A 14572-nucleotide genomic window follows, 5' to 3' on the forward strand; every position below is an offset into this window, starting at 1 on the left:
TGACCTTCCTTCTCAAACATGGCCAGATAGGCAGGCTCCCCATATTGTAAGTGCAAAAGCCAATAGAAAAGTATTTGCCTAGCACATACAAGACCCTGTGTTCAACCCGCAGCACCAGAATGAATAAATGAATGAATAAATGAAACCTAAAACCATTCACATCTCCATTCCATCATTAATGCATACCAATACTTGGAGCCATGCCTGGGTTTCTTTCCCTTGCCTCAGGCCCGCCATCTGGTCCACCCTATCCCAAGTACCAAGAAATGGGAAGCAGAATGGACAGGCAGATTGAGTGCAAGCCCTGGCTCTGCTTTACTTTACATTAAAACATTTATCTCCTGCCTTAAATACCTTTGGTCTGGACCTGGCCTGGATATTTTTAAGAGTTAATGAAAGAAACTTCTTAAAGCCATGACTGTGCCTTTCTATGTGATGTTATCATTTAAAAATAATGCTGTAGGTTTTGAACATGAATATTAATAATGTTAGGTTTCCCTCGAATAAACGTTTTGCATTATTTAGTGAAAAGTTAGTCATTCCATCTTGTTACTTAAAACTAAAAAGGCCATGGGTCTCTGAATTGTTTTTATTCAACAGCTGTTTCCCAGATTTCTAATCTAGGATAATAGATGATATATAGTAGAGGAGTTTCATGCTAATTGGTAAGCAATACGTAGCTTTGTGGCCAGCAAAGGGCATGATACGATGCCCTTTTTACCTACCTGTGATATTAGATAAATTATTTTTAAAAATTGAAAAGACTCTCTAAAGTGATCCACTGTATTTTTAAATTGAAAAGGCTAAACTGATATTCAGCACAGGATAACTCTCCTTAACCCAAGCTCACCTTTTGATACTCAAAAGAGCATTTACAGAAACATGAGACAAACACAATTATGAAAGTAAAATGAAGGACCTAAATAAAAAATCACAGAACAAGAGGCTAATTCTATTCACTCTTTCATATTTCATTATTTGATAACATCAGAAGATGAATCCATCAGAATTGCTTTGGCAAGTGCAAACAGAAATGGACCTGATCAATATTTATTAAAACCTTCAAAATGGAAGAAGGAGCTGGGCAGACTTCGTAATGGACTGAATAATTATTCACACAAATGAGCTTTGACCGAAAGCAGTGCCAGACCAAAGAGACACAGTTTTAATTGTACCAGATTTAAAATGCAGATTTTCCTCTAGCCCCACCATAGAAAGCTGAATTAATGTAGCAGGGAGTTACATATGATGTAGCAGGGAGTTACATAGGAATCCTTACATTGTCGATGTGGAACTTCTCAACCATAGATATTCATAAACTTAGAACATATCCAAAGGTGGAGAGAGAACAGAGTTTGGAGCTAAGGAAATGCAACGCATTTTTCCCCATCATAATGTCTAACAGAGGCCAGGAGTGCGTCATCTCAACAGTGATGTGGACAGCTCCTCTCAGAGGAATTCCTTTGTTTTGAGCAACTGTGTTTTCTGAAGAGAAATAAAGCCAGACTCTAGACTGCTGCTGACTATCAAAAATGTTACGATGTGTTCCTGAGAGGGATGAAGACAGCTGACTTCAACTCTTGAAGTTTTCCCAGGAGAGATCCCCCAAACTGCCCAAGCCCAACTGCTGAAGCAAGGTGTGGCTATCAGAACTGGGCTGCTAGGTAGCTGTTCTCCCCCCCCCCCCCCCCCGCCTCGTCACCTCCATGCTGGTGAACCAGCCCACCTGGCAGGCAAGGCCTTTAGCCCTGAGTATGGTAACTGCCATTTCATTGTAGTGTCATTGATATGGGGCGGGGGGGAAATCATCTTAGATAAAGGAAGTGTAGGTAGATGACCAAAGAAGTCTGAGAAAGCCCTAAAGCCACAGACTCCCAACCTCTTTCTTCTACCTCTAAAATGATTGCTGCTACCACCAGCTAAAGGAACATCGGCAAGGCGGGTTGGGTTTTATTTTGTTTTATATTGTTGTTGTTGTTGACAATACAAAACTATCCCAATGGAGAATAGGTATCTAATTCTACCTTTTACTGTCTGAAAATTATTTAGCATTTCTCTTCCTTAGTGTTCTGATTCATGAAATGGAAGTAACTTCAGCTCATTTTAAATTAGAATTTTCAATCATGACTGTAATAAGCTCTAACCTCTTTCAAGGGAAGACAAAGAAGAACAGTTACATTGTATTTTTAAACAAACTAATTTAGTCTTCTGACTAAAGCAGGATTGTCATCCGTCTTATTATTGGTCTGCAAAGTGCATCAGAGCTACCATTACACTTGCTCAGTGTCTCCAGACTAGTCATTGATGCATCTGCCCACCCTTGCTCCAGGAGTATCAGCATCCACTGGTTCTGATGCAAACCCAAGATGTTGAAGGACCAAGCAGAGGTGCTGGAAAATTTGGAAAATCTTAAAATGCCACCAGGCATTAAATAGAGCTGAGTGTTTACCCAAATTCATGTAGCAAGTGAAGGCTATATGTATGAATGATACAACCAGAACCAGAATTTAGTTTATCGCTAGAGTATTTACAACTCTAAATCTCTCTACTAGCACCACCCCTCAGTTAAGTCTGAGATGATTTAGTGTATGGATTATGCAACTCCTTGTTCTTCTTTCTTTACATTTCCTTGTCTATTACCATATGAGGCAGCAGAGAAAACAGGAGGCAAACGTTTTGCCTATAATCTAGTTGCCTTTTTTGTACTGTTTGTTTTGTTTTGCAGCTAGTTATTGTGGGTTTTTTTTTCTAGGAAGAGGGGTGGTACTGGGATGTGAACTCAGGGCCTCAAGTTTGCTAGGCAGGTGTTCTACTGCTGATCCATGCTTTCAGCCCTTTTTGCACTGGCTAGCTCAGGGTCTCAGTTCCTGCATGGGCATGTACCTGGACAGCAATCCTCCTATTTTTTTATGACTTGCTGCAGCTGGATTTGCCACCACCACACCAGAATGCTTTCCATTAGACGGAAATTCCTATACTTTTCAGGCTCACCCAAAACCTGCCAGTAGGCCACACCTCCAGTTCCCGCCATCTTCCAGAACTGCCGCCCTGGGGACCAAGCTGAGCACATAGACCTATGGAGGCACACCCAGAGCATATCTAAACCATAGCAGGGTACAGGAAAACAAATGAATTTCATGGGAAAACTTGAATCCATCTCCAGGACATCTCATTATGTATATGCAGATGTTCTAAATGTGAAAATTCCTGAACCAAAACATTTCTGGTCTCAGCCACTCCAAATTAACAGCTAAGTGATGGTGGCTCATGCCTGCAATCCTAGCTACTCATGAAGCAGAGATCTGAAGGTTGTGGTTCAAAGCTAAACCAGATAGAAAGACCTGTAAGACTCTTATCTCCTAGTAACCACCAAAAAGTCAGAAGTGGAGAGTATGATAAAGCACCAGCCTTAAGCAAAAATGCCAAGCATTTTTGTAAGGCCCTGAGTTCAAGGCCCAGTGCTAACATACAAACACATACATACTACACACACACACACACACACACACACACACACACACATTATATATACACACACATACATACACATAAAATTCAGGGGAAAATCATCTGTACTAAGCATGTACAGACTTTTGTCATCATTCCCAAACAAGATACTATAAATTCTTTAAATCTATTTATATTACATTGAGTATTATAAATAATCTAGGCATGGTTAAAATCTATGGGAGGATTGTGAAGTTTTTTTGTTTTGTTTTGTTTTGTTTTTTTACAGTTCCATTTTCAGACTGTGAAGTTTTTATAGTAATACTATGACATACCTAGGATCTTGGAACCAATCTCCCATAGATATCAAAGGAAAGATGACTGTTTTGAAATGTGGTTTCCATTCAAGGATTTAGGATTCTGAATCCCACCAAGTAAAAGGAGATGACAAGGCTTTGTCCAGGGCATTTGGTCCAGGGGGTCAGCCAAAGCCTTGCTATCACCCCAAATCCAATCCTCATAACAGGCCTAGAGGTACAGGAAGGAGGGTTGCTGTGAATAGAAGAAACATGGTTTTAATGGAGCTTTCTTCTCTCAGTTTCAAAAAAGGAAGGAAGGAAAGAAGGGAGAAAGGAAGAAAGGAAGGAGGGAGGGAGGGAGGGAGACTATTTACGAAATTTCCAGAGATGTAGTGGTAACTTTTATACTGAGTATGCCAAAGTGGAGATTGAACTAGGGATGAGAGACTAAAATTTTCCAAGTTTTTTGCCTAGGGAAATGTATGAAAAACTCTTCAGGAGCGGTCAGGAAAAGCACTAAGACTCAAGAATATAAGGGAACCAACAATCTGTTTATATATCTATATATATATATATATATAATGCATATATATATATATGCATAACTACATTTGATTGAAAATCTAAAGGCAGCATGACAGCGCTGCCAAATGTCCTAAACAAGATATTTATCTTTTGACTAATTCTTTATTTAGAAACTATAGGGGAAGGGCAGAAGAACTGGAAGAAAATATACCCCCGAAGTATGTCCTCATGGTGGGAGTTACATGGTTCATCTTTTTTTAATAATCTTATAGTGTAGACCATTCTATATTTATGTTTTAATTTTCCAATCAGATAAAATAAACTTTATAAGATTTTAATAAATGTTCCCACCTCCAGAAACCCCCTTCAGATCCTTACTGATACAAATGTTTCCAGGCAGAATCCATAGGGGAGAAAGACTTGCAGTGTATTGCCTTTGAAACAAAGGAAGGGGCTGGAGGTACAGGGCAGTAGTCAGACACTTGCCTTGTATGTGTGAGACACTCAAACTAAGGAAAAGGTGGTCTCTATGAGGAAGATAAAAGAAAATGATCTGTGCAGTTCAGCACAAGGGCTCAATGTTGTCATGCTAGATTGACCTCTTCTCTTATCGCTCAGCCTCTTGCCTTCTGTATCCATAACACTGTGAGAAGGTCTACCCAAATATACACAGCAAAGGGTAAGAGAAGGCATTGCCACTGGAGGGCACATACTTTCTCAGAATGTTCCATCCACCAGAGGGATGTGAAACTCCTTGATCTTTACAATGGGATAGTTGGTCCACATCTAGCAATTGGCCCCTGACTTCTTTGCATGGTGAAGAGACTTACTCTATAAGTTTTGAGCTGACAATGTCTAAATAAAACATATATTCCCAGATCCTGCCCAGGCAGTACTGTGCCACCGAGTATAAATCCTGGTAGCTTTGAAATCCGTGGCTGCTATGTAAATGCCTGATGATAAAGACCAAGCTTTTATTTTCCTGGGGCCTCGATAAGTACTGATCAATTATTTATCCCTGTTGAGTTACATAATTTTATTGTAGTCTATCAGTATTTATCATGGCTGCTCATTCTAATTGCATAGTTTGGGGCATTTTCATACTTTCTCTTTAGAGTTCTTGTAGTACCCTTTACCCACTTCCATGTCTAAATGTTGCTATGCCGATTTATTAGCTGTTGCTACTGGGTATCTTTCTGAAAGATAAATGAATTTCATTCTGTCTTTAAATATTTATGCTTTTTTATGATCTAATATATCATCATGGTTATAGGGGATTTTTCCCCTAACTGTAGAAAATACACCATCAGTTACCTGTCAATTTTGTTTAATAACTCAGCTTTGCAATTCTAGCTCAGTGTTTATCTGAAGCTCTTGAGAATTCTTTTAGCCTCCCAGTTCACTTCAGAGTGTCACTCTGGGATTTAGAAAGGTCTCCGCTACACAGGAGCTCTCGAAACATGAAGAACTTACGTGGCATCTCCTTTGTCATTCTCACCCTGGAAGACCCAGGACAGGAAACCCAGGCATCTTTGGCTTGTTGTTTGCTCTGAGCATAGAGCAGCAGCATCTGTAGAAAACCAGCCCGTATCCCTGGAAACAATTCATCAGACTTTTCAAATAAAATCCAATCTCATCTGGTCCGATGGGCTCAATGTTACGTCTTAACATAAATGATGCAAATATCAATATCTGCTGCAAAGAACCCCAATTCTTTTGGTTTAATCTCCATGAAAAACATCACAAACCACATACGGCTTCTATAGCCATCCATGCTTTTAAGACCCAGTTTAGAAGAGATGCAGGCAGACTCTGGCTCATACCCAGAAGCTGGCTAGGAACCTTTGACAACCACAGTGTCTGCGGATGGGAGCTTGGCACTCTGCCCCTTTCATAAGCTCCCTAGATAATTTCTAGCAAAACATTCTCATGTTTGAGGAACTAGTGTGCTGCAGTTTTTAAAGCCTTTCTAGCTTTGAAAGAATCATGAGACCCAAATTATTATTCCATTTAATAAATCTGGATTCATACATGTATTCTTCTTGAGCACTTTTTAAAATGTATATTGTTAGAAAATTCCCTAAACAGATAGCTTTCTCCCACCTGTGCTTCTAAGGGAAACAAGTAAATGATATGTCATTTCTCAAAAGAAGGACCTATGTCAGGGAGAAAGCCATGGTGGGCCAGGTAATTCAGAGTCATAAATAAGTCATGAGACATGGCTGGGAAGGTGGCTCAGTGGTAGAGTGCTTGCCTTGCATGCATGAGGCCCTGGGTTCGATTCCTCAGAACCACATAAGCAGAAAAAGCCAGAAGTGGGTGTTGTGGTTCAAGTGGTAGAGCTCTAGCCTTGAGCTGAAGAGCTGAGGGACAGTGCCCAGGCCCAGAGTTCAGGCCCCACAACTGGGAGGGGGGGGGGAGTCATGGGACAAATGGGATGCATATTCCTTTAAATTACAACAGATGCATGCGGGGGAGGGGTATCTTGCGAAGCTCACGTGGGTTGTGCGCAAAATGTGCCGTTTCTAATGGTTTCCTAGCTACAGCTGATCCTGGGCTCCCATATCCCTAGAGGGGCTTCACTCTTCTCTACCACAAATACTTCTGCCTGCATCCAAGGGTGCTCTTGATGGGTGGTGCCTAAACATCTGGCTCCATGAGGTTACAGTGAATAATCATTTGAAGCCACTGCAGAAAATGAGCACTAAGAGGTCCCTCTACCTGGTGACATTGAAGAACTTGCTCTCAGGAGACTCTTACGAAGTTGTCCATCTAAAATGAACCCTTTTGTTCTTTCCACTGTGTAGGAAACATTCACAAGACTGTCATTTCACGTTTATTAGTATGTTAATTAAGGAAGTATGGTGAGCAGAAGAGAAGAACCCAGAGCCTGGGTTGAACTTCTCCTCATTGGTAATATGGAAGCATATGTCTGTTACAGTCATTCCTCCCCACTGAAGCCAATGCCCTTAGTCAAATGGCTTTCCAGTTCCCACTTTTGCTAGAATTATAATGACCCCTCTGAGACTATTCTGCATTCTGAAGTCACGTTTATCTTCCAGGAGCATGACTTTCAAACAGTAGCTTCTCTGTGGGAGGGAGATCCCCGCAATTGCTTAAGCCTGAAGTCCTAGTCTGATGATCTCACATAACCTCCTTGCTTTATCTCCTGTTTCCAGGACTCCATTATTCTACTCTACTCTCATCAGGTCAGTTTCCACTGCCTTTTCTCACATTCTTCCTTCCATGTAGCATTTCTCCCCCAGAAGCTCAAACTGACAGAAGCCTATCCCACGTGGGGCCTCATCCTTGGGTCCTCATCTTCCTCTCTTCAGGAAGGATCTCTCCTTCCTATGCTATGAATTCATAGCATGCACACCTCACTCACAAACATGTTGAACATTCTTCTTGCCAGTTCTCGGTGTCTTTGAAGACACGCTTTTGAACTGAATTCATGTCCTGGCATCTTCACTCACCGTCTTGGTGACATGGGCTGAATCCCCTAACTTCTTGTGGCCATGCATTTCTGAGAAATACTGAGAAAAACGAGGGTGTCCTTTGTCAACAACAATGTCATCCTAATTTCTCTGCTTTTCTTTACTTTTCCTCCTTGTCTTGGAGCTGCTTAGGAAAGGCAGAATGTCTTACCTATCATTGTATTCTAATGCTTTCATGACAATACTATTAGCATATTAGTGTTCTATTTCTATACAGTTCATCTTCATGAAGACCAACAGAGGTAAACACTAAAATTATCCATTTCATAGAATAAAAAGACAAATATTAGCCAGGTGCCGGTGGCTCACGCCTGTAATCCTAGCTACTCAGGAAGCTGAGATCTGACGATCACAGTTCAAAGCCAGCATGGGCAGGAAAGACTATGAGTCCTATCTCCAATAAACTACTAGAAAACTGGAAGTGGCGCTGTAGCTCAAGTGGTAAAGCGCTAGCCTTGAGCTGAAGAGCTGAGGGACAGCACTCAGGCCCAGAGTTCAAGCCCCACGACCGATTAAAAAAAAAAAAGACAAATATTTCACAAAGTCTCCAATAATTAAAAAAGACATTTATTCCAGTGTAGGTACAAGCATTGAAAGCTGCTTATAGCTTGCTCTTGGAAACATTGTGCTAGGCTTGTCAGTGTTAAGTCAACTTGTTTGATTTTTGCTTTTTAAATACCTTTTGAAAGCCTGATTTTAGGATAGGTAGATTCAGATGTGTTGTAGAAAGCAAATGTTCCTGTTTTTTGTAGATTATCCATTGTTTTTGAGTAATGCCCAATGGATGTGACAAAACCTTTATTGTCTCACCATAGAGCCTTGATGATCAATAGGGGCAAAGTAGATATTGTTAAGCTTTTTGCAAACCTAAAAAATACAAAATAAAGCAACCAAGATTAATTTTTTACAAAGATGAGTGAATGAATGAATGAGCGAATGAGGGGGACAAAACCTGCCTTCCAGGAGATCAGTACCTATTTCTTGAATAAGTAAACAAACTCACCTAGGATGACACACTCACAGGCAGTACATTCTTCCACAGTGAGCCACCAGGCTGACGGAGAACCTCTGAACAGTTCTGTCTTGCTTCTCCAGGCAGTACTACGAGATGCTGTACAACACGGCCGATGAGCTCCTGAATCTGGTGGTGGACCAGGGCGTGAAGTACACGGAGCTAGAGTACATCCACGCCTTGACCCTGCTGCACCGCAGCCAGACCGGGGTGGGAGACCAGACCATCCAGAACACCAGGCTGCAGCGGCTGAAGGAGATCATCTGTGAGCAGGCCGCCATCAAGCAAGCCACCAAGGACAAGAAAATAACCACTGTCTAATGGAGTGGGCTGTGGGGAGGGTGGGAGGTGGGGGGAGGGAGGGAGGCTACAGGGGCATTGTTTTTAGTCTGTCAGTTAGAAACTAGACACATTTCTTTCTCTACTGTGTTATTTTATTTGTTATAAATCTGAACTGGCTAAGTTTCCTCTGTGATGCTTTAGTGGAAAGATGGTGTTGGAATTATGTTCTCTTTAGCTATTCTTATGACCATACAAGGAAAAGTATAATGCAGATTTTGATGGAACAACTACTTTAGGGCAGTGTTTTCCCCAGGGGCTAGGGTGGGACAAGGGAAGAGGGTGCCAAAATATGGGAGACTAGCCAGGGCGCCAGTGGCTCATGCGTGTAATCCTAGCTACTCAGGAGGCTGAGATCTGAGGATCACAGTTCAAAGCCAGCCCAGGCGGAAAGTCTGTGAGACTCTTATCTCCAATAAACCACTCAGAAAACTGGAAGTGGTGCAGTGGCCCAAGTGGTAGAGTGCTAGCCTTGAGCTGAAGAGCTCATGGACAGTGTTCAGGCCCAGAGTTCAAGCCCCAGACCAACAAAAATAAATAAATAAATATATGGGAGACTTAGGGGAAAAAAATGGGTTGCATGAATTACTAATTCATATTCTGATTATTGCCTAACATATAAAATTCCAGCCTGAAAAGCCAACTGCAACCCAAGTTTTAGTCCTGTCCTCAAACCATCCAGTAGAGTTCCACCCCAGAAACAATAGAATTTTTACTCCCCTTGTTTTGCCAGATTAGAAGGCAATGAAATACAAGGACACATGCGTTGCTTTCTGTCTCTATTGCCAAATTCAAATAAACAGCTTCTCAGTTGGCCATGCCTTTCAGCAGATTTCCCTCCCAGAACAGCAGCCCTCTTCTTGATCCCCACCCCACATGCTGTAGCTTCAGCCCCAGGCTGTTCGTTGGTTGGCAGCCATTTTGTTTTATTTCTTGTGCTATCTAAACCAAGAGCCATAAGGTTAGGAACAACAGTGGAAGCATGGAAGGTAATTCAATCCTCTGCTTGCTTTAGGCATCTCATTTCCAAGAATAAATAATGGCTGGAAAACTCCCTGTCTCACTTGAAACTTTATTTGGTGGTAAACTATTCTGCTTACCCTCTCAAGCACCTTTGTCATCTTGGAAAGTAACCAGATCTGTCACTGAGGTCAAGGAAGAGGAGCCCTCAGAGAACGCTCCTCCTCTGTGCCTGTCTCCCAGGCTGCGGGCACTCAGTGTCCTGGGCATGCCGGAGGGATCTCACCGCAGTCCCTAGCTCCCCAGTGCCCCTGCTGCTTATGGCTCCTGTGTATCAGGAGGCCACTGCGCCCTGACAGATGCATCTTGAACACATGCGGAAATGAGAGCAAGAAGACTGGGACCATCCAAGGTCGCACCTTACCCCCTGATGATCATGATTTTTTCATCTCTTTATAACCACTTTGGGTTTGGTGGGAGAAACAAAATTAAAAACAGTCTGGAGAAGCTGAAATCGTGTTGCTCTTATTTATCAAGCAGAGATTTCCTGGAGGCCTCATGGGTGCCAAGTGCTGTGACGTATGGAGCACATGTATTGAGAAAGAGGACACACTTGTTATCTCCGGGGATGGAGCTGAATTTGAACCCCAACCCCAATGCATGCACACACAGAGCTGAGGTAGAACTCAAGGCAGATGGCAGAGCAGCTGTGCAGATCCTGTGGGGAGTGGCATGGTAGCCCTGCAGGGGTTTGGGGGAGGAAGGCACGCTGCAGATTCCTGTGGCTCAGAGGCCTGGCTGAGAGGACATTGAGTGTGTACTGGAGACAACAAGTAACTATTCTGTCCCCAACTGGGCTTCGAAAGCCTGAACGCAAGAAGTAGGGCTGCAAGGAGAGACGAGGGGTGCCTAGATTGGACCACTTTTGTTAGGAAACTTCTCCGTGGCAGCCCTGGTCTCCTAGCTTACATTCTGCACCTTCTCTTTTCCTTCCTGTCCACTCCACGGTGGGAGCCTGAGTGGCCACCATGAGCGGGAGCCTGAGTGGCCACCATGAGCCAGAGGAGCCAGCAGGAGGGCTGGGAGTGGGCCTGGGCGGCATGGAATGGCATGACCCCCGAGCTCCAGCACTTCCCTGGCAGGCGAGCGGCTTCAGGAGAGCAAGTAGGAAAGTAGCATCCCTGCGTTCCTATGACAATGAGGGGATCAAACGTGTTAAGCTGCACAGAAAAGGGCCTGTAGGCCTCAAGACAGAAATTTCTTTGAAGATTCATGCATCTGTCTATGTTCACAAAATAGGAATAGCCAATGATGTTTTCACTGGCTGTTTTGGGGTGGATGCTAATGGAGATGGGATGGCCACGTAGATCCTGGCACCACTTGGACCACAGTAAAGATTCTTTCCAAGCTATGGCCCTACTTTGGGGATATTTTATGAGACTGGTTTTGCAGTCTTAACAGCTATGACTGGCATTCCCAAAGTGTTGAAGGTCTGCACACTGACAAAGTGTTCAACTATGAAGATCAATCCCTAAAATGTGATGTTACAGTTAAAAAGACCAACAGAGGCCAGGTGCCAGGGGCTCACACCTGTAATCCTAGCTACTCAGGAGGCTGAGATCTGAGGATCACGGGTCAAAGCCCTTCTACACAGGAAAGTCTGTGAAACTCTTATCTTTAAATAATCACCAAAAAGCCAGAAATGAAACTTGGCCCAAGTGGTAGAGCTCGCCTTGAGCAAAAAAGCTCACAGACAACACCCAGGCTCTTAAGTTCAAGCTCCAGGACAGGTAAACAAACACAAAAAGGCCAACAAAAATAGGGCTTCCCTGTTGGATTGGTTCACCCTTTGCCCTTTGTCTCACCATTTTGTAGTTTCCCTTCCCTTCCCTAATTCAGATAAACGTATATACAATATACTGAGTACCAAAATCAAATACAATGACAACAACAGATAAACCATATGGGGAAAAAATGTAAGAATAAAAGAAGTAACTTCACATAATACATTAAAAACAGCATCAAAGAACAGAAATACAAGACAACACATTGGAAATGAACTTTACAATTTGGGGGGGGGCAGGGTAGCATTTGGAGGGAGGGAAAGTGGGAGAAAAACGAGGGAAGGGGTAACAATGAGAAGAAATGTACTCATTCCTTATGTATGTAACTATAACCCCTCTGTCAATAAAATTAATTTTTTTTTACAAATAGGCCTTCCCAGAAAGACACAGAAAACAGTACACCATCATCTTGCCCCTTCACAAAAGAACAAAGGAGCCTCCATACCCAGGCATTTCACATCGACAGGCTCAAGCAACCATAGATCAAATGTATTTTTTGTAATGTATTAGAGCCTGAATGTGGCATGTAATCCCAGCTCTCAGGAGGTGACACCCTGTAACAGTAAGCCTGAGGCCAGCCTAGACTACGTTAAAAGTCCTTGTCTTAAAAATGTAGGCCAGAGTGGAGCGCCTGTGGCTCACATCTATAATCCTAGCTACTCAGGAGGCTGAGAGCTGAGGAAAACAGTTCAAAACCAGCCCGGGCAGGAAGCTCCATGAGACTGTTATCTCCAATAACCACTAGAAAACCGGAAGTGGTGCTGTGGCTCAAGTGGTAGAGCGCTCACCTTGAGCTGAAGAGCACAGGGATAGCGCCCAAGCCCAGAGTTCAAGACCCACAGCCAACAAAAAAAAAAAAAAAGAAAGAAAAGAAAAAAGAAAACATGCCATTTCATATGAAAGACTTGGACATCCATTGGTTTTGAAATCCACGGGGGGCCCTGGGCCCAGTCCCCTGCATATATCAAAGGACAGTCGTGTGTGGAAGACTGCCTATAGCACTAGTCATAGCACCCTGGAGGGCTAACAGGATAGGACAAGACCTAATAAAGATGATAAACATAATCCTGAAGGCCAGCTTTGCGGGTGTGCCCAAGCCTTGACCACCACCTGGGAGAACGCAGCTGTCAAGCAGGACAGCTCCCAGGGAACGTTCTCACCTCTGTCATCCACTCTGTGCTACCTGACTTGCTTTCCCAATTTGTCCTTCCAACAACTTTCTACCACATCCAAGGGGTCAAAAACAACCAGAAGCCTCTCTCCCAACTTAGCCACCCTTAGAATAAATTCCTCATTTAAAAAAAGAACTGATTTCACAGATTGGATCTAGAACTGCTGCTCACGGTTTCTCCTGCCGTTTTAGGTTACTTTTAGCTATCTTATTATCGCCTGTCAGAACACCTTTTAATTTATAAACAAAATTGTTCTTCGGGTGCTATTGTGCCCTTCACCCCACGAGCACTCATTTAAAATACCTGTCCTATTAATAGCTTCTACAGCTTTCAGAATCCTAGGATAGGTGTTTTTTTTTTTTTTAATTCCTCCCTTACAATGGGTTTTTCTTTTAAAATCTTATGGCCAACCCGAACTTTCTCCCCCCTCACAGCTAATAATATCCCTGATTATTAGACAAAGAGGACAACCCTGCTCCCAGGCCTTGGAACACAAGGTCCTTTCAAAGCAGTCCACGTGGGCTCCAGTTCAGAAGCACGCTCAGGCCCGAGCTCCAGTGGCCCATGCTTGAGTCACACAAAATCAGTGGTGAGACCCTCCCTCCCTCATGGTTGTCTTGCCTTCTGTGGAGTAACCGCATTCAAAGAAGCTCCAGCCCCTCTCCGGGACAGCATTCTTGTCTGAGCCCCCAAATCGCTGTTCTATTTTCAATAGCTTGGGAAGAAAAGCTTCCACTCAGACAAATGGGATTGGCAACAAAACCCTGAAGATTCTTCCTGTCAAGTTATATCCATGATTTCTTAGCACTAATGCATTCATCCAGTCAATCAGAAAGATATAATTGCCTGCTACAGCTCAGGTGATATGGGATTCGTACAATAGCAATCAAAAAAGACAGTCCCTGTGACACAGAATTTCTACTTCCAGTGGCTTCTTAAGATCTCCCCTGTGATCTTGCTCTTCCCACAGTCCACTCGTTCCCCTCAGCAATCTAAGACTGTCCTTTCACTCAGGAAGATGTCACATAACACCCTGCTTCTCTCTTTGGAGCTTTTCCCAGCTCTGGAAGTTCAAGACTGTCACTATTCACTGTACTTGTGCTAACTAGCACAGTCTGATATGTCACCCTTTGCCATTTCTTGATGGAACAAATTGATCCCTGCCTCACGGATTCTATCAATGAGCCGTGGCCTTTATATTCAGGATTCCTGCTCTGAGGCCTAGCTGTGGCTGCCTCCTCAGGACCAGAGCACAGAAACTGCCCAACCAACCATGTTACAGTCCAGCTCCAGAGCTCAGCGAGCCCAAGCTTGATTCACTACACTTGGGGCAAGTGTGATCAGAAGCCTGGAAAAGTAGCTATCTTTCTACAGGATACAAAACCAAGGAGAAGCCTGGGCCACAGGATTTTGCTTAGTAAAACAGACTGGATGCTGAAAGGCACACACCTGAGAGCAATTGTCTTAATGTGGCAGC

General features: G+C 43.2%; 1 protein-coding gene across 1 annotated transcript in view; it reads left to right on the plus strand.

Moving 5' to 3' along the window:
• The window catches only part of Exoc4 (exocyst complex component 4), a 691471-nt gene extending 682341 nt beyond the window's left edge, over nucleotides 1–9130 (plus strand). The window contains exon 18 of the mRNA XM_013021696.1: nucleotides 8864–9130. Within this exon, the coding sequence (XP_012877150.1) occupies nucleotides 8864–9101 (238 nt within the window). The 3' untranslated portion in view covers nucleotides 9102–9130. The remainder of the gene's footprint in view (nucleotides 1–8863) is intronic.
• Nucleotides 9131–14572: the final 5442 nt, after the last annotated feature.

The sequence above is a fragment of the Dipodomys ordii genome, unplaced genomic scaffold, assembly GCF_000151885.1.
Source record: "Dipodomys ordii isolate 6190 unplaced genomic scaffold, Dord_2.0 Scaffold56, whole genome shotgun sequence".
Lineage (NCBI taxonomy): Eukaryota > Metazoa > Chordata > Mammalia > Rodentia > Heteromyidae > Dipodomys > Dipodomys ordii.